Below are 24,160 nucleotides of genomic sequence, written 5' to 3'. Positions count from 1 at the left end.
GTCTATACAACCCTCAAGCCTTATCTGATCTGGGGACGCAAATGTACCTGCTAAACAAGTGGTACATGCAGGCGTCTACCAGTGGAGACTTCTGCGTTGGTGTCAGAATTAGAGACGAACATTGGTTCCGTGGCGATGATGTTATGTATGTTGACTTTGCAGAATTTCATCAACTATGCCACCTTACCTCTCTGGACAAAGTTATCATTAGCTGCTATTGCCTGTAAGTAATAATTCTTTCGATTTATTATTAAACTCATCATATGTGTGTATATGCATATAAATTATCCTAACAAGTACTATATATATGCAGATTTACAATGACAGAGCTCAGAAAGAAAGGCTGCAATGAAATTGGTTTTGTTGATCCCCATATAGTATTCAAAGACCCAATTACTCCAATGACTAATTGGAAGTCTGAGTCAGAGAGTAACCTCATGAACTTCTTAGTGAACCAACGCCACAAGAAGGATATACTCTTTCCCTATAACTTCAAGTGAGTGTTAATCATGTCGATCATAGCCTTAATGGCTCATATGTTGATTCTAGTTAATTAATGAGTGTTATGCGTTATATCCTATAAACACATGCAGCAATCACTGGATATTGATGGACATCGATCTGGTGAAAAGTCACTTGATAATCTATGACTCGATGAGAAAACCACAACAAGACTACCAAGATATGATAGATATTATCCAGAGGTAATTTCGGGATCTCTAGCAACTATATATACACACAAACATGATGATTAACTATATCTGATGACGTGGCAAATTTTTTATTGGGCAGTGTTTGGAAAACCTTTATTGAGAAGCAACACATGGAAAAATGCAAAGCGCCACTGAATGTAATCTCATTGAAAGTAAGTCCCCTGAATCGCATCATCTTTATTAATTAAACATATAGCTTTCACCGGATCACCAGATTGGATGACAAATCTTTTTCTCGTAAAGTGGTGTCTGAGGCAGGAACAGGGGAACAACTACTGTGGTTACTATGTTTGCAAGTTTATCAAGGTGCTCTCCCAAAGAACTCCTACAGAGAGACTCAAAGTACGTTAAAAATACACTATATATTCATTTAATTATTATTATTGATTGTGTTACTATGTCTTTATATATATATATGTACATATATTAATTTATTTTCCTTTAATTCAAACCTGTAGACTCGATGGTTGGAGGAAAAGGTCATACGGCAAGACCAAATCAAAGCAATTCAAGAGTCTATAGCCGGATTTTTTAATGAGCAGGTCATCGATTCCAAGGGCGAGTTCTACTTCGACCCAACACTGCCATTGAAGCCAAGCTAGAGGATGAGAAGAAACTTGTTATGTCACAACAACTATAATGCAATCTTTTGTAATATATGCACATGAAATAATATAATGTAAAATACACATATGCATGCATGCATGTAAATATATATATGCATGCATGCATGTAAATATTTCTATGCTTGAATTGTGTGATTTAATACGTTCATTGTGCTTGAACCGAAACATACTATATGCGCATATAAATGTATAATTAGCAGCGTACAATACGACTTCGAAAACCTATTTTGAAAAGAAAACAAAAAAATGAAAAGAAAAGAAAAAAGAAAAAAACCTTTAGTCCCGGTTCGTATTACCAACCGGGACTAAAGGTGCCGGCCATCGTGGCATGTCAGGAGGCACCTTTAGTCCCGGTTGGTGTTACCCACCGGGACTAAAGGTCCTCCTTTAGTCCCGGTTCCTGACCCGGGACTAAAGGACCCCCCCTTTAGTCCCGGATGCTTGCTCCCGGGTGGGGAACCGGGACTAGAGGGGGTTCCCCACCGGGAGTAAAGCTCGGTTCTCTACCAGTGCATGCCTCCCAATCCTATCGCGTGACACTATCCGCACTGTTAGTGCTAGATGGCAGGTTCAAGATTCTTGTGGCATGGTAAGAGAAATCAGGAATCAACTCACATGGATTTTTTTTTTTTTTTGACAAAACTCACATGGATAGTTAGTTGCATGTATGGTGGAAGTATGACACACTACCGGCAACGAGGAACTCAAGGAAAGCATCAGGGATCCCCAGTCTGTTTTTATAAGACCGGAGAAGTAGGGCAATATAAATAGTGCACTTGTTTTGACATTGTTCCACCAGTTTTGACATTGTTCCACCACCATTCTTCGGGCCAATTGATTTATGTCTGATCAGCTCCGATCCAGAAACACATGGCCAAGGACTCTCAACTGACTTCACACCGAGAACTCTGCAGTTCATTCATTCAGGGCTTCGTCGAGAAGTTTCCGGCCGGAAGACATCTGTGAGGAATGCAATTCAAACATGCAACCTGGCAATCATGAAGGTCTTGACTCCGTTGTAATTTTGCAAACCGTAGAACAACCAGAAGGGGTTCCTGCAGCTGCAAATACCTTTTTTACGAACAGAGATAATTAGGTTGATTTGAAATTCGGTTTGCCTAGAAGGAGCTAGCTATCCTGCAAATTTAATTCATATACTACGATTTGCCTCCATTTAGCAGTAGACCACTTCACTGGGTACGTCATTTTGTGAAGTTTGTCATTTATAAGAAAATTACTCCGGTCACAAAAACATGTTATTGAGATATAAACATCAATAACTTTTAAATTCTTATCATTAAGTTGTGCAAATATGGTATGGCAGGCCATGGCTAATTACGTAAGTACATATCCTGAGAAGATGTCCAATCAAGTGAGTTTGCATTTGAGACATCTCAAACAGCCTCTCTTCGGTTCACGTTTAGAGGAGGCGGCTTTCTACGGTTCTTTTTTTTTTTTTTTTTTTTGAGGTCAACACCGGGGAAGATCGGGAGATCATCACCTGAATTTTTATTCCACAGATGCCGGGAGACCGGTTGGTGGGGGCTAAAGCGCTGCCAAGTTACATAGTATGTGCAGACGGGAGGATATATTAGGCCCCGTTTAGATGCTATCCAAAATCCAAAATTTTTCAAGATACCCGTCACATCAAATCTAGCGGCACATGTATGGAGCATTAAATGTAGGTAAAAAGAATAACTAATTGCACAGTTTGTCCGTAATTGGCGAGACGAATCTTTTAAGCCTAAATAGTCCATAAGTGGACAATTTTTGCTAAATACAAATGAAAGTGCTACAGTAGCCAAAAGCCAAAAATTTTCGCATCTAAACGGGGCCTTACAGTGTGAAGATCCTATTCCAACTCGGTTCTAAAAAGCCGCCTCTTAATCTTGTGCAGCAACCATATAAAGGAAGCCGCCATTGGATTGGTATCTTCGTTGAACCATATTATCATAGTGCAATTGAGTTCAGCACAAGGTGGAACGCAAGAATTTCATAGAAATTGTACTGCAACTTCACAGAAATTTGTCCGAATCAAAATTTAGGAATAGATAAATTTCCCATGTTCCAAACTAGACCAATTTTCGAGTTTTCCCTTCAGTCTGGTCTAATAAATGAGGTCATCCCTACACCTAGACTGATTCTTGAAAGGCTGGTCCTCTATCTCAGTCTAGACATAGTGCTTGTTTAGTTTGCAAAATTTTTCAAAATTCTCCGTCACGTCGAATCTTTGGACGCATGCATGAAGCATTAAATATAAATAAAAAATAAAACTAATTACACAGTTTAGACGAAATTCACGAGACGAATCTTTTAAGCCTAATTAGACTATGATTGGACATTAATTGTCAAATAACAACGAAAATGCTACAGTACTATTTCCCAAAAAAATTCGCCAACTAAACAAGGCCATACTAGATAAATATGTGCTACGGCCCCAAAATGAATCGGCCGTGTGTTTCCCGATGCCTCTTATTCCTACCCTGGCAATATGCACCAGACACTGCATCAAATCCTTCCTTTTTTACTTTGAGTATGTGATATTTTTGTAGGAAAAAGTCTACTTAACCCCCCACCTTTCATACATGGTCTACTTCACCCCCAACTATGAAACCGTCTGTTTTACCCCCTAAACTTTTCAAAACCGTCTATTTTACCCCCCGGGCGGTTTTTAACAGCGGTTTTGATACAGTAACAGCGGGTTGGTACAGTAACGGTGGGTTGCTACAGTAATGATGGGTTTGAATTTTCTTTTTATTTTTGGTGAATCTTTGGAAAATCATAGAAAAATCATAAAATAAAAAATCTAATTTTGTTGGACTCCACATGAGTAGATCTACATAGTGAATATATAATATGGTATGCTTTAGTACAAAATTTTTACTGTAGCCTTAGATTAATTGGAAAATCTAATTTTGTCTGTAATTAATTGGAATTAATTGGAATAATTCTATGGTCCAATTGTGGTGAAATTTTTATGGTACGCTAATTATTGTATGCTTGAACTATAGTGAAAATTTCGTACTCATTGGACTATGTATAACTTAGTTATAGATAAATTCTAATTAATTACAGACAAAATTGGATTTTTTAATTAATCTAAAGCTACAAAAAAAATTATACTAAAACATACCGTATTATATATTAACTGTGTAGATCTACTCATGTCGAGTCTAATAAAATTATATTTTTTATTTTATGATTTTTCTATGATTTATTATGATTTTTCAAAAATTCACCAAAAATAAATTAAAAAAAAAAGAAAATTCAAAACCACCGGCGCTGTAGCAAACCCACCGGTAGCAGATCCGCTGTTACTGTAGCAAAACCGCCGTTGGAAACCGCCCAGGGGGTAAAATAGACGGTTTTAGAAAGTTCAGGGGTAAAACAGACGGTTTCATAGTTAGGGTGAAGTAGATAAGTATGAAAGATGGAGGGGTTAAGTAGATTTTTTCCTATTTTTTTTTTTTTATCAGGTAGCTAGCTCCTCTTGGGGATCTCCCATATATATATATACTCCTAACTGTTATTAGAAGAGTCTGCCAAGAGAAATTCAAACCCCGCGTCGTCTCCTCCGTGAGGCGACTCGGGGGCGACTGAACCTCCGCCGAACCCACTCCCCACCGCCGGCTGCTCCCTGGCCGACGCCGCCGCTCTCCGGCGGGTAGCGGCGGCCCTCCAAAAAGGAGGCCGTTCGTAGCACCTTCCTCCGCTCATCGCTCCTCTCTCTCCACCCCTCTAGCCTCGATCCAGTCGTCGTCCCCGCCGCCGGTGTGCTCGTTGCCGGCCACCAGGGGCCAGATCCGGCCGTGCCTCCACTCGATCTACCCTTCCTGGCGCTGGATCTAGCCTCCCTCACCTTCCTGCGCCTTGGAGAGGCTTTGCGGCATTTTCCGATCAGGGGCAGCGGCTGCCTCGCGGCTGCCTCGCTGCCGCTGCGTTCAGCTCTGGCCGGCGCGGTGGCGGCCGGGGGTGCTCCGGCTCCGCGCCTCCGCCCTCCACGCGCCGATGACGGGTAGGGGTGTGGGCTCGCTGTGTCTGCGTGGCTGCCGGTCCAGGGCGGCGGCCGGCCCGAGCGCGCTCGCCCCTTCGCTCGGCTGTGGGCGTTGCACTCCCTTGCCCGCGGCTGGGTGGCGGCTAGGAGCTGCGCTGGCTGCCTGATTTGCTCGGCCTCATGGCTCCTGCCTGCGGCTGCATCTTGCGCGGGCTGCCAGGAGCGCACCCGCCCCTTTGCTCGGCCTCTTGGTTGCCTGCTGCCTGCGGCGCCGGTGTCCCACGTGGTGGTTGCTGTGGTCCGGTGGTTGCGCTGGTGTCGACCGGTTCCGGGTCTGAACGCGGCTCCGGAGCGTCTGCTCGTGGCCTGCGTCTTGGTAGTTGGGTGCTAGGAGAAAGCCTTGCTGTTTGGCCAACAATGGTGACGTCCTTTGGGCGCCATTTTCCTCCTTGGAGGCATCTGTTGTTGCACCTTCCTTAACTCCCGGCATGGATCTACTGGGTGAAAACCTTGTCCTTGCTGGGCAGGCAGCGGCGGCGCAGTCCGCGTCGCAGTCCTCCTTGGAGGCGTTGTCTATGTAGTTCCATGGCCCGGACGCGCTCGGGAGCTGCCTTCCCCCTCTCCCTCTCCTCGGTGCTGCACATGGTCCTCGCTGTTGCTTGTGCTTCTGCCGAGTCATCCGGTTGGCGGTGGATTTTTTGGTTGTGCCTATGCGCGCTTCATGTCCTTCATGGCTTCAACACCTGTGTTTGTCCTACAGTGTGGTCGCTTCTGTGGCGGATGCTTGGCCGCTTCCTTTGTTGCTTCTTCGGCGGATGCTTTGCCGCCGATGTTCATGGTTATCGATGAGTGGATGCTTTGCCGCTTCCTTTGTTGCTTCTCCGGCGGATGCTTTGCCGCCGATGTTCCTGGTTATCGCTGAGCGGATGCTTTGCCGCTGCAGCCTGGTCGCCTGTCGTGGTTCCGGCTTTCGTAGCCCGCCGCGCTGCTGGATCGTCGTCTTTGGTGGATGCTTTGCCGTCGTGCTGCTGTTCCGACGGATACTTGGTCGTTGTGGTCTTCTTCTCTAGCAGATACTTTGCCGCTGTTGTTCCTTGCCGGATGCTTTGCCGCCAAGGTTGCTTGGTCTTTCCAGGGCGGATGCTTTGCCGCCACTGTTGTTCGAAGCTCGCCTCGTCGCCATTGCGGTTAAGCCTGGGCAAAATACCCGATACCCATTACCCGTACCCGAATTACTCGAACCCGGACCCGAATTACCCGAACCTGAGGTACCCGATCCCAAATTCAGATAGCGATTTTGATTACCCGAAATTAGTTTGGGTAATTCGGGTAATATTCCTCGGTACCCAAACTACCCGAACTATCCAAAGATTTGTTTTGTCTTTGTATTCATCATGTGTTGTTAGCTGAACCATTTAACTTATCACTTTATTAGAATATAATTCTCTTTATTTGAATGAGTGACTGTAATATATTATTCTCTACAAATTGCTATTGAAATTCTATACAAATTGCTGCTGAAATTATGTATAGATCGCTACTGAAATTTAGTGTAGTTTGTTGTTTTCTGTAAATTTGGGTATATCGGGTAATACCCGAACCCGAACCCGAATTATCGGGTATCCGAATTTGCGGGTAGTGTTTTTTCAGGGGTAATATCGGGTAGCAATTTTTATTACCCGAATTTTGAATTACCCGAATTACCCGACCCGAAAAAATCGGGTAACCCGAACGCCCAGGCTTAATTGCGGTTTCACTATACTGTTGGCTACCATTGTGTTGTTGTCTTCTTGTAGTAGGCTCAGTCGGTTGGGGTCTTGAGGTAGAGCGTCTCCCCCACCCTCGTATTTTCTCGTTGTTTGTTTGTGTCTGTGGATTGTGTGGGTAATTATTGGTTTACTTTTGGGTCCTACGTAACGTTTAAACTCTACTTCTACTTAATGAAAAACGTGCCATAGGGTACGATCTCGAATATATATATAACATTTAAGTAAGGGGAGCAATGTCTGATGTCTGAGTCGATGCTGAACTGCTGAAATAGAGCAAAGGCTGCAACTACGCCAGTATTAACATGTTTCAACTTTGTTAAGCCACCTGCTCGAAAAATCAATGGTTGTGTCCTTTGATCTGAACCATTCTTTCTCCAATGCAATGCCTCCTAAGGTACACAGCTATCACAGCTGAGGCTCTCACGCAAATAGTTGTTATGATATACTGATATGTGGGATAGGAATAGCCACACGTGCTAGGGATGGAAACGGATTGGATTCGTATGGAATCGGATCCCAATATCATCTTTTACCATATTTTAATTCAAATTAATATGGATGTTTTTGAATATGAATACAAAATGGATGTCTCCGACGGATTTCTATTCAATTGAACTCAAAGTGCATATTGTTAAATTCAACATACACACGTGCCAAATACTTTACAAAGACACATACTTTACCATCTTTAGTTGTTGTAACCAAACCATAACTCACCTAAGACCCTTAACACGACTGACTCTGCAAAGGTTGTACAATTTACCTACAAGTATGATACTGCATGTAAGCATGGATCCATCGAAGACATGACCCTCCAGAACTCAGTCATGGTGATCACCACAGGAGCGCTAAGACAAGGTTCCTTGCCTAATGAGGGCTACAACCGTTTTATTAAATTTCACACAGTTCTCTTAGCATTCCGTTGCACATCTACCTTTAGGCAATTACCAAACTAATTAAGAGATTTAGACTAAGATTTGCCCTTACTATGTCGAGTGGTTGCACAATAAAATGAGTTAGGTAAGTTAAAACACTCAGTTCTTAACTAAGACAAAGCAAATATCTTCCATCAAACCCAAACTCCAGCCACACCTCCCCAAAACCTATATGCTCATTTAGCTTTCACCAAAAAAAAAAACACCGCTCACATTGAAAACCATTGCATTTGTAACAGGAAAAAGTCTACATAACCCCTCCTGCTGCAACTCGACTACTTCACTCCCCAATCTATAAAACCAGATATTTTTCCACCGTTGGAGGTTATTTGAACGGTCTTGCAAAGGTGAGGGGTTAAATACCTGGTTTTATATGTTGGGGTGAAGTAGTCGTGTTACAATAGGTGGAGGTGGGGGGTTATATAGACTTTTTTCATTTGTAGCACAAGTACTAGAAATAGTGAGTAACAGTACTAATAATACGATAATTGCTTGATCAGAGCACAACATGTGTAGCTAGTAAGTAATCCTTATGTCATCAAGGCAATCAAGTGTGGGTTTCCAATCAGGTTTTAGCTAGTAAATAAATACTTTCAACCTATAAAGCATATTAAAAACGAATTCTAATGTCTGTATTTGAAAAATAAGATTTACAAGATCAAGCGGATTCAGGTGGACTTGTCTTCGTTGTCATTCTCATGGAACTCTCGCCCAATGTTCGGGTTCTCGAGCTCCGGCTGGCTCCATCGTCTGGTTCACAATAATTGTACTTAGTGGAATACCATGTGACACTTAGTGGAAGCTGATGTGACACCTAGTGCGAAATGATGTGGTATTTAGTGCGAACGACACGTGGATAACTTGCATGGTGAGATTGAAAATTATTATGGTTTATTTTTATGAGATATGTAGATATAGACCGGGATATCGTCTTTCTTCTGATTGAGGGCTCGTTCGTTTCCCTGGGAATGGTTCCCTGGAACGATTCCCAGCTAGAATGGTAGGCTAATTTGTATAACGATTGATCAGCTGGAACGATTCTTAGTCTCCTTCCAGGACAACCAAATGAGCCCTGAGAGAGATGTCCGTTGATGTTCCAAGGTAAGGCATATTGAAATGGAATCCATGCTGGCATGGCCACAATTAGAATTAGCAACCAGATGCCTCCTATCAGATTATCTGCTGCTACCGATCAAAAACCAGAATCATCCAAATGAGTGCATCGACTGAAAGCACAGCACACATAAGTATATGGAATCACAGCGATAGTGGTAACCAAGATCTAGTCGGATCCCTTGGCTCAGCCTACTGGTTTGCCTTGCTTAACCGGCCTAAGTGTTTGGTAGGTAATGGCGTAAACAACAATTCCGAGGTGACAGGAACGGGAATGGGAAGAGAGAACCGTGCGCTCTGCAACCTGTGAGGAACGGACTGTCCTGAATCTGAAGCAATAGGCTCCCACGGTGTGCCTCACTAGTCACTACACAGTGGACAGTGCACAACTGCTTTCAGTTACGCACTTACGCTAGTCGGCTGCTCTGTTATGTATCCCCTCTTGGCCTCTTTATGCAGAGGAGCGAGGAGCACCTCAGCTTCAATTCAAGACTGATGTCCAAAAGCCATGGGAAGCTGTCATTGGTGTCTGACAACTGACATAGGGATGTAACACAGCCCTGCAACTGCAATAACCAAGGGTTTTCGAAAAAAAAACTGCAATAACCAAGGAAATAGTCCACTGGCCAGTTGAAATTCTGTGCAGCTTTGCTTAGAATGATTTTTTTCACTTCTATTTAAGCATATAAGTAGTCATGTCTGGCACAGCAACCTTTGATAATAAGAACAGGCATCAGCCTACCACGTTAAACAGGTGATTAACAGAACTGACACAACATAACATCACCATCAGTCAGAAATGAAGACTTGGGCAACAAAACATTGCATTGAACTTTGGAAGACAGGTGAACGAACAGGCGTTTATTTGAAGCAAAAGGTGCAGCTAATTCCTATAAAAGGAACCAGCCAGCGCTGCCCAAAACTCGCAAAATGGAACCAAAGTGCTTGGAAACCAAGTACACATAACTCAAATACACGATTAACAATGCGAATTGCGGCCAACAATCAAAATGCAGATGATCGTTCTCCACTACTCCAGATTGGGGTTCTTCTTTCCCACACTAATCGAAGGACAATGGAACCGCACTTGCCTGGATTCAAGAAAGAGATGTACTAGTTAATCCACTTGTTTAAGACTGCTGAACTGAACACTCGATGCTACACATATTCTCTCTAGCAAGACATCAAAAAACTTACCAGGCTACGGTATTTCAGAGCATAGAACATCTCAAGGTAGCGGCGAGTCTCGCGCCTCTCCAGATTGCTCACATACTTCCAGAATCCATATACACCAGTCAGGGTCATCAGCCTCTCGGAGTAGAGCTTCCAGGTGTACCTGAGCAATCCAAAGCTTATCGTATCAGGATTTACTCCTAACTAGAGAAGGATAACACAAATTTCTGAGTGTTCGTGGCATGGAATGATATAGTGTTTGTAACCAGCGAAGGCTACAAGGGTAACACAAATATCTAAATGCTCAACCCTATAATATCTGATTATGCGAATTAATCAGATGCGGCCTTTGGTCAACAAGAATTCTTCAGTGTATATCTATTTATATCATATATGGCAGAAGAGAAAATTTCATACTTCTCATAAATTCTCTGCAGTCCACCCTGTGAGATCTTGTCCCAGTAGCTTGGGTCTGCCTTGCACTTCTCAAAGAAGTTGACCAAAATATCTGCAGCCTTGTCACTGTGGTAAGGATCAATGTGCAAACCAGACACCCCGTCCACAATGATTTCAGCAGGGCCACCATGGCAGGTTGCAATTGTTGGCAAACCGCACGTCATGGACTCAATGACAGTCAGGCCGAATGCTTCATAGAATGCAGGCTACAAAAACAAAGTGACAAAATAATTTAGTCCTTGCACAAGCTCTATGACTGTCGTTATCTGAAAGTAGATTGCACTATTATTGGAACCTGGAAGTGATTTATTAGGTTAAGTGTGTATACGTACCTGCACAAATGCTCCCTTCGTGTCACAAATGTAGCGGTACAACTCAGCGTTGCGGACACGGTTCATCTGAGCTGAGATCCACCGGATATGGCCCTTCAAGTTGTACTCATCAATGAGACTGTACATCTTCTTGAACTCTGCCTGCTCCTCCCTGTCCTTCGATTCCTTGCCATGGTCACCAGCAACAATCACAAGGTTTGCCAATTCCCTCAGGCGTGCATTCTTACCATACATCTCAACCAAGCCTGTCATGTTCTTCACACGGTCAAGACGAGCCATTGAGAAGATGATCGGCTTGTTCTTGTCCTTCAACACAAACCTGGAAGCAATTAAATACCAGGTGTTCAGGTCGAAAACTTATTTATTGTAAATGGCAATAACAGCTTTGCATATCTTAATAGATAGAAAGATGGACAGACATGCAGATGAGTGTTGGAATATTTACAAGCTGATTGACTACAAGAAGACATTCAATCAGTTCAGTACTCACTTGTGCTCATTGTTCTCAACATCACTGTAGATGAGCTCCTCAATTTCAGGATGGAAGGCAGTGAGTCTCTTGTCAGTTTCAGTGTATGGGTAGTAAACACTCATGTCTGCTCCAGGAGAGACAATGTTGAATTTGGGATCAAAAACATCAATGCCATGGACAACACGGTAAAGTCCAGGAAGAGTGAACGCGATGTGGGACTCATACTGCCCCACAGTGTCCTTGCTGCAGAAATAACAGAGAAAACATCAGATGCTAGTTTAGTTACTACTACAATACAGCGAGATTCTAAAGATAATATACAAAACTTACCTTCCTGCGATTTCTTGGAATGTACTGGTGATGATGAAATCAGTGTGATTCATGGCAATAAGGTCAGCTGTGAACTGGCATGAGAAGTGGTATTGGCTGTCAAAATTGTCCAAGTATATGTCTGAGTTGGGATATTTGGTTTTCTCCAAGGCGTGGGCAATGGTACACTGCAAGCATGTACAAAACTATTAAGCATTTGGAGAACTTAATAATTTTATAAAAAACTCAATTACTCGTGTACAGCCAAACAGACCTGAGTAACTCCCAACTTGTGCGCGAGCAGAGTGGCGACTAGATTGCCATCACTGTAGTTGCCAACGATAAGGTCAGGCTTGGCCTGCATTTCTAACATTATTTCACTGGCAACATCCTGTAGCACAGAATGCATGACTTCAGTATTACTCAAACAAGCTACGCTGTGTAGGACATTCAGTCAGATAATCTATATACCTCAGTGTATGTCTCCAGGTATGGCCAGACATCAAAACGAGAGATCCACTTGCGGAGAATACCATTCTCATTTCTGAATGGAATACGAATAATGTCTGTGTGCTCGGTTCCAATGACCTTCTCCAGACGCTGACCGCATGTAGTCCCAACAGCATCAGGCAACAGCCTGGTAACCTGCACAAATAAGATTATGTAGGAACATTTACTGAGTAAATCAAGAAACAATGAAAGGGTTCAGAAGGCGAAACATGGTCTCAAACATGAAACATACAATGAGGATCTTCGGGGTGATGTCAAGGCCTTGCTGCTTAATCCTAAGAAGCATCTCATTCTCCAAAGCACGGACTTGATCCAAAATGTACACAACCTGCAAAACGATTGCAAATGAGAAACCTAAAAGCTACAGTAGCTAAAAGAAAAATAATCACTAAGATTCTGTACCTGACCACCAGTGTCAGGGTATCCAAGCACATTGGATTGGGCAAAGTAGCCATGAGGAGACAGGATAACAACATTGAACATCATTGGTATAGTTCCAAGGAACTTCTCCAAGTTGGCAGGATCAGGGGCCTCAAGAAGGTCAAGAAGCAAGTGGAGTGTATCAAGTACGCGCTTTGCAGTGTCACCCCAACCCTTCTCCAAGCCAAGCTCTTGGAACCTAATGCAGATCATGGTGGCATTACAAGCAGTTAATCCATTTGCTAGTTCAACCAAAGTTAAATGGCAAGGACAATTTATTGATCAATCACCTATGGTTGAACTCTGAGTAGGGAGTGTCTTGAGGGACACTCAGTAGATACTCTTCTGCCTTTCTAAGGGATGACTGGAGCCCACGGAGGCTCTGAATTCTGTCATTCAACATCATCGTCTGTAACAGAAAAAAAGGACTTACAAATGAGGGAGTAGGGTGGCATCACTTAATCCATTTTCAGGTTATGTAAAGTTCCTAAATAAAATTAATGCACTGTTCGCTTGGCTGATAAGCCATGGCTGAAAGTACTGTTGACTGATTTGTTGTGAGAAAAAAATATTGTTCGTTGGCTGAAAAAGTACGGCTTATAAGCCAAGCGAACAGGGTGTAAATAAATATTGTCATCATCGATTGTGAAGCATGCGCTTGGAAGATTCTGGACTGTAAGCTCACCGTGCCCTTGTAGTTATGGGCTTTGAGGAAATTCAGCAACGGGTACAGGCTCTCCTTGTCCTGGAACAACTTGGAAGACAGGTGTCGGTTAAGGAATTGCACTCCATTTCCAATGGACTTTGACATGGAAGGACGAGGGAACGAGGCATTGAAGGGCTCAAAATCAAGCTCAAGCACAAAGTTGCTGTTGGAACTGGTATAAGGAAAAGAAGGTATGGAATTAGTACATATACAAGTTTCCATAACTAGAATCTAGAGATTAGCCTATAAAACTACAAAGAATTCATCGAAGAACTTACTTTCCATCCACCAGCTGTTCCTTGAATGCCAAGTACTCAGAAACACTCAGCTCCTCCACAGCCAACTCGCTTACATTCACTCGAATGTAATCCCAGACACCAGGCCTTGGCCTGATAGCAAGTGCTACCCATGGAGGGAGCACAATTGCTTCCTATATGCAGACAAGGGAAATTAGAATGAGTACCTGATCTTCAATTGGCAAGCACTCAAGCAGGCATCTCAGCAGTGTTACCTGAGCAGCACGAAGAATGTCTTCGAAGGGCGCATACTTCTCCTTGTCACTATCAAACAGGGCATCAAACTCAGCAAGCAGTTGATGGCGCTGAAGCATTCCCTTGCCCTGGTTAACATACCTGTAAAAGTGATATTTCACAAATAAAATGGATGTTGCATCTCATATCATGTACTTTTTTCCCTGTTGTGATGGACATCTCATATCCTATTTAGATCTGAAGGATGTAAATATTAAATGGCACTGTACCAGCTAAAGACAAACAATCTGCCAAATGATGTCCCACAAACTTACTGTCTTATCAACTAAATTGTACTAATCAAACCAAAAGGCTACAAAAACTGAAGAACAGCAACACTATGCTTTACAATCAATAATCTCCTGATCATAAAATCATTACATATGATCAATATGAGTCGAGGATGAATATGTAACAGCCTTAGCAATTAGCATGCATGATGGTGTCAACAAAAGAAACCAAGAAAGAAGTTGCATATGCTCGTGTTACATATTTTGGTATGCCCACCTGGAGAAGAGTGCAATCAGCTCATTGGGATGAGAGGAGAAGGTGGCACCAAGGCGTTCGCGAAGACTGTGGAGGCGAGTCAACTTGGCAGCCATGGCTCAATGACACTAAATACTGCAATTCGAGCTATACAGTTGAGATTCGGCAGCACCACTTGTACAAGAACAAGAAATCAAGAGCTACCACTTAGAACTTAGAAGACTGTCTGAAAAAGTAGGTCATGCTAAAGCAACCTAAATTTGGAGGGAAAAAAAAGCAGTATGCAGCTATACTATTTGATTTATCTCAACAGAAACAATTAACAAGATAGAATCCTATAGCCAAATAGTCATGATAAAGCAGGCACTTATCCCCCACCCAAACAAAAGCAAGTATTTATTCAGTATTGATCCTCCACCAAACAAAAGCAAGTACTGATTCCGCACAAGCACTTAGTTATCTGATAATATTTTCAAAGGAGAAAGGAACCAACTTGATTGAGTTAAATTTCTGTCTGTTAAGAGTATTGATGCCATTCAGACACTAAACCCCACTAAGAAACAGCCAAAAACATGTGAAAATAAGAGGATTTGGCTTCACAAATTCCTAGAGTAAGGACATCAATCAAAAGGTGAAATATAGAAAAATCCAACAAGATGACTTTTCGTAGTAAAAGAACAAAAAACAAAAAAGCTTTTTTCGCGCTAATAATCCACCAAAAGGACAAATACATTCCTCGGAAAGCAAAAGAGGTGAGCACGGCACGCAATCACAGCAAGATCTCAAGCAAACTACAGAGCCTAGAATTTCTACAGTATCCATGTGTGAATCCAAGTTTACCACCACCACCAAGTAAAATCCTAAGCTCAAAACCCCCACAAAAGGACGGCGGAAAGCTCTGCGCGCAGTACAGGAACGGTTTAGATCAGAGAAATCTACAATAAACCCAAGAACATGTCAGCAGAGCCCAGGCAAGATTCAGGCGATGACGTACCCAGCGAATCACGGAAAACGCACGAAAACCGGAAGAAATGGCGGGGCAAGGAGACAATTAAGGCGAGTGATAGCGCTCATCAAGACACGATCTTTTTCTACCGCGGCCAGATTAGCTCAAAATCCCAGCAAAAACCCCACCCAGGATTACCAGAGGACAGAGGTTTAGTACGGAGATGAACAGAAGAGCGAGCATACCCAAATGGTCAACAGGGAGCAGTCCAATGGAGGAGGGTTTGTCCGGGACGGAAGAGGGACCAATAAATAGAGGGGGCAGCTGCTGTAAGCCCAAGGCTCCCAGCGCTGTGACCTGTGAGCCTGCGTGAGGTGCCGAGGTGGTAGCTAACTGTGGTGCAAATGGTAGGGCCCACCTTCGAGCTGACAAAGCATGGATAATGCCTAATTACTATACTCGAAAACCAGCGTATTTGACCGGTTTAGCTTATAAGTCATGACTAAAAATACCATTGACTGATTTAATATGAGAGAAAAATATTATTTATTGAGTAATAAATCGTAGCTTATAAGCTAAACACGACCGAACTTGCCGCAGAATTTCCAAATACCGGTGGTGTCACTGAGTGTGTCATCGACTCGGCAAAAGCATCCAATTAGCGTATGCTGGCCTACCAGACCAATGGCCGGTTTCGAAAAAGCTTAGACCTTTTTTTAATGGAGACTAGTACAGTGCAGGTCGGGGTGACCTGTTCAGGTGCAGTGAACGCAAGGACAGGAAGGGCTGGCTGGGAGAGAAAGGAGAGCACCAAACGAAAGGGCTCCTTTCTACTGTACTATTCTTTTGAGTTCCTAATTTCACCACCGAAATCTCGCAGCTGATTCGGTGAGCAGCAAAAAGCCGGTGTTCCGGCACCCAAGATACGATCACCATTGCAGTCATCATCAATCAGACGCAAACGCAAATGAGATTGTCTGGATTAAAAAAGCAGCGAGATATTTTCCCCTCCCTAATGCCATTGGATCAGTAGGTTTACCCTCCTTCTAGAAAGAGCCTGTAAAACATGGGTCTCTCAGAAAAGCCAGAGAAAGCCCGTGTGCAGAAACAACGGGGGGGGAACACCAAGAACGTGCTGCAAGTGGCAAATTATCTACGAAATCAGGCACAAGGATCCCTAAAAATGCATCCAAAAACCCTCCAGAGCTGCGTCCAGTCAGCAGCACAAGCGACAAGCGGCAACAAGAAAGTTGCCCAGCGCAGATATCGTTTCAAGAACAGAAAGGCATCGGTTCTTGCGAGATCGATGCAGCTGGGCGCCTGGTGAGTGATGAGCCGCCAAACGGCACTCGCATCGGGCGTGCCGCCAAACCATGCATCGGGCGTTCCAAACAAGAACAGAGCTACCTAAACAAGAAGTGCCTATGCGGTGCTGACATGGAAAAGAAAAAAATCAAGCGAGGTGGTGACGAGAAGCTAGCGGAACAGAATTACAGAAAAAGGAGGCGCGCTTCTTCTTGCACGAAAAGAAAGAGGCAAACAGGACACAGGAGGAGGACTACAGGAGCGCTCTTGTCATGTCACGGCTAGTCTCCAAACAGCATATGAGATCCAAACGCTTTGCGGGGACGATGCTAGTATATGATTTGTGTGTACCACTAAAGGTCTGATTCGGTAGGACTTATCGCTGGTGCGGTTGATTTATTCGGCGGCTTATCATCAGGATGCATGCAAAGGACAAAATTAAAAAGAACCAGCAGACAGACCTAGCTTGATTTGTGTGCATTGGGTACACAAATTAAATGACACCAGCAAACAGACCTAGTAGCTTGCATGCCCAGTTTCCGCTAGCAGACGTACCACCCTCCCCAACCAAACGCATGCACAATTCTGGAACACATTGGTCGGCATTGCATCGTAGAGGCAACACGGACGAGACGAGTCGAGTCGTCAATTCATACCTTCGCAAACGCTGGGACGGCAGCACAGGAATGGCGTCGACAGAACAGAGAACTGGAACAGATGCAGAGAACGCAACGCAATGCGGAGGTTGGGGGAGCAGGACGGGAGCAATTTATAGCGGCAGCGGCAGGGGAGAGGATATATTGCCGGATAAGGCTCTTTTCCCTGTGCTTGTGAAACAAGCCATGAACCGTGATCTGAAAATCTGATCGCCACCTCCGGTTTCCTTTTCGGTTCAATGTGCTGACCACCCACGGCAGGAAAAGGAAAGGCGGGTGAATGAGATGGCATCTCGGCGGCATGTTCTCCCATTTCCTGCTCCGCCCGCCGCCGCCGCCCGCGCCGCCGGGTGGTTTCCAAGTCCGGTTCCGAAATCAGGCGATTGAGGTGCTGGTTTTGCCACACCACGTCGTGATTGATCATTGACGACCCTTTTTTTATCTGCAAATGGGCGTGATTTCATTTGGGTCATCATCGTAACATGGTAGGGTAGGTCAGATCAGGCCAGGTCGTCGTTTTTTTTAGGGGAGGACAGGTCGTCGTTGGTCACCGGAGAAACGAAAAGGAAGCTCGTGTTTCTGAAACGGTGTTCTTTTCTTTTCAGGGGTGTTTTTGCAGTTTGCAAGGTTGCTACGTGAAACTTACAATTTTGTGCTTGTTTTAGGTTTTTATTAATTTTCTTTGAAGCATAGTAGAGCCAAATATTTAAATGCACTCACTATGAACATATATGGCTCTATGCGCACGCAATGTAGCCTGTAAATATCTTCCGGAAATTATGCTAATAAATTTTGAGATTAATAAGTCATGTAATATAAGTTATATATATGCCTATGAGTGTCTTCATTTACACAATGATTTTTTTTAAAAAAAAAGCTTCTAGTTAGCCAGTTTGTTTTAACCGTATTTCTCAGGGCTTCACCAATACACCACGGTCCACGGTGGGCGTGCTACCCTAACTTACATATTCTCACCATGTAGTGAAACAGACATGTCTCGGGCAATAGTGGTCTCACGGACACCAATTGGAGAGTGGGTTCAAGCAAAGAAACCACTCTGTTACCACCTCGTTTTCCAGCCTGGTGGTAGTTGGATAGGAAGTAATAAACGGCTGCCTGCATTGAGAGAATAAGGGTGTGTTTAGTTGGGGAGTTAAAAATTTTTAGGTGTCACATCGGATATGTCGGAAGGATGTCGGTAGGGGTTTTTGAATACTAATAAAAAAACAAATTACAGAACTCATCAGAAAACTGCGAGACGAATCTAATGATACTAATTAATCGGTCATTAGCACATGTGGGTTACGGTAGCACTTAAGGCTTTCATGGACTAATTAGGCTTAAAAGATTTGTCTCGCGATTTTGCCGAGAATTGTGCAATTAGTTTTTTTCGTCTATATTTAGTACCCCATGCATATGTCCAAACATGCTCTTTTACTGTAGAAGGCAAAAAAAATTGGAAACTAAACAGGGCCTAAACTGACATTGTTGCCCTTAACTCTCTGATGCCTATATGGACGGACTACACTTTTTTCTGAAGCTAATCAGTCTGTTCGGTTGGCTGGTTCGTATCGTTGCTGGTTCGTGAAGAAGTACTGCTAGCTGATTTATGTGAGAGAAAAATACTATTCCGACTGAAAATTTACGATCGTTTACGACAAGCCACAGCCAAACGAACAGACCGAATGTTGCTGCCTCTATTGGGCATGCACTTAGGGTGTGCCCAACAGCCCGCATGAATCGTCGGCTAACGTGTTAGCTAGAAAAAAAAAACAAGCTAGATAAGGAATGCAAGTCAGAGACTGAAAGTGCATCTAGCCCTTTAGTGGGTTTTGGATGATTGAATGACAACGTGATTAAAGGACTAACCCGTTTGCTAAGTGTAGACAGGAAATTGATTATCTCACAGATACTTGATGAAATTGTATAAAGCCAAGAATTGATGTATTGTTGTATAAACAATCTAGTTCAAGCATAAGACAACAATGCAAATGGAATTCATGTGAAGGCTTATTTATTGTGGGATTTCAATGATCTATGTGAAAGCAAGCACGATAAAAGTTAATTAATGAGACATGAGGGATTGCATATGGAATGGTCTCATATTTGAAGCTTGCTAAATTGAAAAGAAAAAGACAACAATACAAATGAATGGATGATTCAACACAAGATGTGACTTGATGGCTTGAGATGGTGAAGATAGCAAGGAAAGGCTTTGAGGTACTAAGCAAGGGTGAAGGGCAAGCGACGGCTTGGCGGCCGAAGAACCTAGCTAGGGTGAAGAAGGAAGTACTTGCATTTAGTTGAGGTACTAATCAAGCTGCGATAGTCATATTGATGTGGAGGATCAAACCTATATTAGACAAAGCGTTGGAAGTGACTTGATGCATTTGGAGTTATTCATATTTGATGAATGGAATCAAGTCACGTGCTCAAGATGGCTATGCTCAAGTGAAAAGATCAATATCAACATGATTGGCACCCTCACTTGATGAAGATTGGAAAACACGGCTTCGGTTCAAAGAGATCAACTCAAAAGGTTTAATTTCCTTATACTTTTAAATTTGAGTTAATAGGAATGCCGTACTATTAAGAGGGATGCAAGTTTAGGTGGTCTGAGGAAGATAGAGTGCTCAAGCATAATAACTAAATCAATAATGAGACACTCTAGCACTTCACGAGCACATAGAATAATTTTCTGTGACTGTCGGTGTCGGAAGTCCCGACGTAAGCCGGAACTCCCGACAGTCGGAAGTCATGACTCTTGCCGGAAGTGCTGACTCTCAGTCACAGCCTGCGCGGTGACTGTGGATGTCGGAAGTCCCAACGTGTGTCGGAACTCCCGACAGTCGGAAGTCCCGACGTGTGTCGGAAGTCCCGACAGTCAGAAGTCCCGGCCTCAGCGGTGTTGGCTGTTTGTTTAACTGTGCCCGTCGGAAGTCCCGACGTACGTCGGAAGTGATGACCGTCGGAAGTCCCGACGTACGTCGGAAGTGATGACCGTCGGAAGTCCCGACGTTTGTCAGAAGTTCCGACACTGACTTGCACACACGGACTTCTGACCTGTTGTGAACAGTGTTTTCTTCATACGTCGGAAGTCCCGAGATCTGCGTCGGAACTTCCGACGTAGATCTGAACGGTTTGATTTTCACTTGGGGTATAAATACCCCTCTCCTCACTTCTAACCGTTGCCCACTCATTTCATTGCGACAAACACTCGGCCAAACAGCCCCCAAGCATTCTAGGCTCCCCTCTCTTCACTCCCTTACTTCCAACTTCGATTCCCAAAGGGTTTGAGTGATTGGAGAGTGGATTGAGTGAGAAAAACACTTGGAGCAAGCTTGAGCACTTGATTTCTTCGTCAAGCCAGTTTGATTTGCATTTGTTACTCTTGGGGATTTTCCCCTAGCCGGCTAGGCGTCGCCCAAGAGCTTCCATCTTGTGGAAGAGCCTTGGGAAGTTTGTATTACCCTTGTTTTCTAGTGAAGAAACTCAAGTGACCTTTGTGGTATCCTTGAGTGAGGCAAGGAGGTGGAAGAGACTCCGACCTAAGTGGTCACCTCAACAACGAGGACGTAGGAACTCCTTTGTGGGGCTACCGAACCTCGGGATAAATTCTTGTCTCCCGCGTGCTTGTTGTTGTTGTGATTTGCTCGAAATTACTTGTATTTGGTTGTCTCCCTCTCTCTAGCTATTTCTTAGGGTTTGGGACTCGATCTACGGATTGGTGGCTTATCGACGTCAAGAGAGTGACCCAACACCTTACCTTACCACTAGGAAGTGGGTTTGTAAGTTATCGGCATCGCAAAGTTCATTTTAGCACTTGTAGTTCATTTCCCGCAGGGGTCGGAAGTGCTGACAGTTTGCGTTGGAAGTTCTGACTCAAACTGTTGGGACTTCTGACACGTCGGAAGTTCTGACCCAATCGTCGGGACTTCCGACACGTCGGAAGTTCTGACCCAAACGTCGGGACTTCCGACATTAACTGACTAGTGCATTTTGATTCAACTCTTTGGTTGCCACTGTTTGGCTCCCTAGGTTTATCTAGTATCTTTTATATACTTTGTGGCTAACTTGTGAGGGGTTGTATTACTTTGATTTGGAGTTTCCATTTTGGAAACTCCTATTACTAATCGTTTCCGCTTTTAAAGGTGTTGATTTTTCAGAAACGCCTATTCACCCCCCTCTAGGCGACATCCTAGATCCTTTCAATTGGTATCAGAGCGAGGTTCTCACCTAAAGCTTCACCGCCGTGAGAAAAGGATGTCGACGCCTATCGAGTTGGAGCCAATGCTTCTCCAAAATGATGGTTCAAACTTTCTACCTTGGTCAATTCATGTACTCAATGCTTTTAGAGATATTAGTCCTCTTGTTGAGCATATTGTGTTTGCAAGCATACCTCTTCCTATAGTTGATTGGAGCAACTATAAGAATTTATCAAAAGAGGAAGAGATATGCGTGCAACTCAATGCTCATGCTATTAATATCATTTTGAGTACATTGAGTGCAGAGGTTCAAGATGAGGCAATATTCAATGGACAACAACCTCCGGAGAGTGCTCATCTCATTTGGACCAAACTCGTTGAGTTATATGGAAAATCCAAATGCGATGATGCACTTGAGGTCGAGTCAATGGAAAATATGTCCATTATGTCTTCATGCAGCGAAGAAGCCTCACAAGACCTCAAGAGCGCCGAGCCGGAGCAAGAGGTGCAAGCCGAGGCAACCGGACAGCAGACAGTCCGTGATGATGAGGCTCAAACCCGGTGGCGGCCAAGTGATGAGTCAACCTCAGTATCTCATGATACTCATCACTTGTGTCTCATGGCCAAGAAAAGCAGGAAGAAGGCTAGCAAGAAAGATCAAGCCAAGGAGATAGCACGAGTAGATGATCAAGAAGAGAGTGATGTTGAAATTGAAGATAGCTACACTCTTGATCATCTAAGCAACAAAGACAAGCTCATTCTCATGAAGCTAGTTGAGAAGAATGATGAGCTAGAGGAAGAGAATGAGAAACAAGAGCAATCACTTCAAAATCAAGAAAAGTTTCTCATCTCCAAATTGCAAGAGCTAAAGGCCATAAATGAGAGGTATGAAAAATTATCAATTGAGCATGCTTTAGTTACTAACTCCTCTTCTAGTGTTTCACAACTAGAGAAGGAAAACCTTGAGCTCAAGGCAAAATTAGATGAACTCTCAAGCAAATATAATGTGCTACAAGCAAACTATGTTCATCTCAAGTGCTCTCATGAAGAATTAGTAGAATCAAGCATCATGCTTGAGGTGGCTCATGAGGTTGTGATTACAACGGTAAAATCATCTCAACCTCCCACTCACACACTCACTTGTACACAATCTCAATTGAATATTTCTTGTGCTAATGAGTGTGCTTCTCAAGCAAGCCAATCTTCGATTGAGCAAAAATTTATAGAAAACATAGAGCTCAAAGAAGAGGTGAAAAGATTAAAGAAAGATGTGATTCGATTGAAGGGTAAGGAGAAAGCACAACCTTCTCAAGATAACCGTGATAACATGGTGAAGAAGCTTGAGAAGGGTTCAAACCTTGCTTCCTCCAAAACCCAACAAAAGAATCACATTTCAAGCAAGGCCAACACAACCAAGAGCAAGAAATATGAAAAAAGGATGTGCTATGGTTGTGGATTGTATGGACATGAGTGGGCTACGTGTCCACATAAGAATTGGGCCGACAAGGTTGAAGCCGCCACTCAAAAGGTTTCAATCAAGGAGGCCAAGCAAGTGAAGAGTGATGGACAAAGCGCTTGTCTCATAAGCAAGAAATTGGGGCATCCTACCAAGAAATGCCCTATATATCAAGAGTCAAGAAAGGAAGCCCAAGTTGCAACAAGAAGATGCTATGGATGCAATGAGATGGGCCACAAGGTTGATGGATGTCCATACAAGCAAAACAAGCATAGAGCAAACAAAGGTCGCATATGCTATGCTTGTGGAAGAAAGGGGCATCTAAGCTATGATTGCCCAAAAGGTAACGTCCCTAAGCCGAACACATTTGTTTATAATAATATGCTTAGGAAGACCTCAAATGGAGTTAGCACTAGCAAGGTGATGTGTTCACCACAAACTAGTACTAAGGCCATTTGGGTGCCTAAGCACTTGTTGACTAACCCAAAAGGACCCAACAAGAGTTGGGTACCAAAATGTGCTTAGGTTGATAATGTAGGTACTTGGTGGTGAGATGAAAGCTTCGGGGTGGTTGAGCAAACAATTTGACAATATTCACTCAATCTATCAATCAATTCTTATCATAATCTCATATATGGTTGACCCGAAGATAAATCAATGACCATATCATTTACTTCATCTCTGCCATTAATAACAAGTACCTAAAAACCTTATAGGATAGCCACTTTGTGTTTAGTGCTCAATGGCTCACAAATAAGCATATTTGTAAAATAATTGGAAGTGGCTAATTAGTTTCATTTAATAATTATCATGTTTGCCATGTGATGCTTTTAATGGCTCTCTAGTAGAGCAATGCATTTGTTCAGATGCAGGCATACAAGAAGTACTAGAGCTAAAACGAAGAATCACAAGCAGCGCTTCAATTGTTTCTGTCCTGCACCTACCGGACGTGTCCGGTATGTCTACCGGACGTGTCCGGTATGGCAGGAACCAGAGCACTAATTGGGATGCAATTGAGGTTTGATCCATATGATTTCATATATCCTTA

The 24,160-nt window shown here is 43.4% G+C and overlaps 1 protein-coding gene across 2 annotated transcripts; it reads right to left on the bottom strand.

The window, feature by feature from the left end:
* Positions 1-9,941: 9,941 nt before the first annotated feature.
* Positions 9,942-15,864, bottom strand: LOC136519854 (sucrose synthase 1). 2 transcript variants are annotated; one of them, XM_066513234.1, is made up of 16 exons: positions 15,736-15,864; positions 14,566-14,679; positions 14,040-14,160; positions 13,807-13,958; positions 13,508-13,700; positions 13,113-13,231; positions 12,805-13,021; positions 12,635-12,730; positions 12,364-12,537; positions 12,167-12,283; positions 11,914-12,080; positions 11,602-11,826; positions 11,112-11,430; positions 10,741-10,985; positions 10,348-10,486; positions 9,942-10,241 (listed from the first exon to the last, which is right to left on the bottom strand). In XM_066513234.1, exons 2-16 carry the CDS (start codon positions 14,658-14,660, stop codon positions 10,212-10,214), a joined length of 2,409 nt encoding a protein of 802 aa, XP_066369331.1. In that variant the 5' UTR covers positions 14,661-14,679; positions 15,736-15,864; the 3' UTR covers positions 9,942-10,211. The 2 variants fall into 2 exon arrangements, with proteins under 2 accessions (XP_066369331.1, XP_066369332.1); XM_066513235.1 differs by having other exon boundaries at positions 14,566-14,718; positions 15,736-15,759.
* Positions 15,865-24,160: the final 8,296 nt, after the last annotated feature.

This window comes from Miscanthus floridulus, chromosome 18 (assembly GCF_019320115.1).
Source record: "Miscanthus floridulus cultivar M001 chromosome 18, ASM1932011v1, whole genome shotgun sequence".
Taxonomy (NCBI): Eukaryota; Viridiplantae; Streptophyta; class Magnoliopsida; order Poales; family Poaceae; genus Miscanthus; species Miscanthus floridulus.
This window is presented reverse-complemented; position numbering and strand designations above follow the sequence as displayed.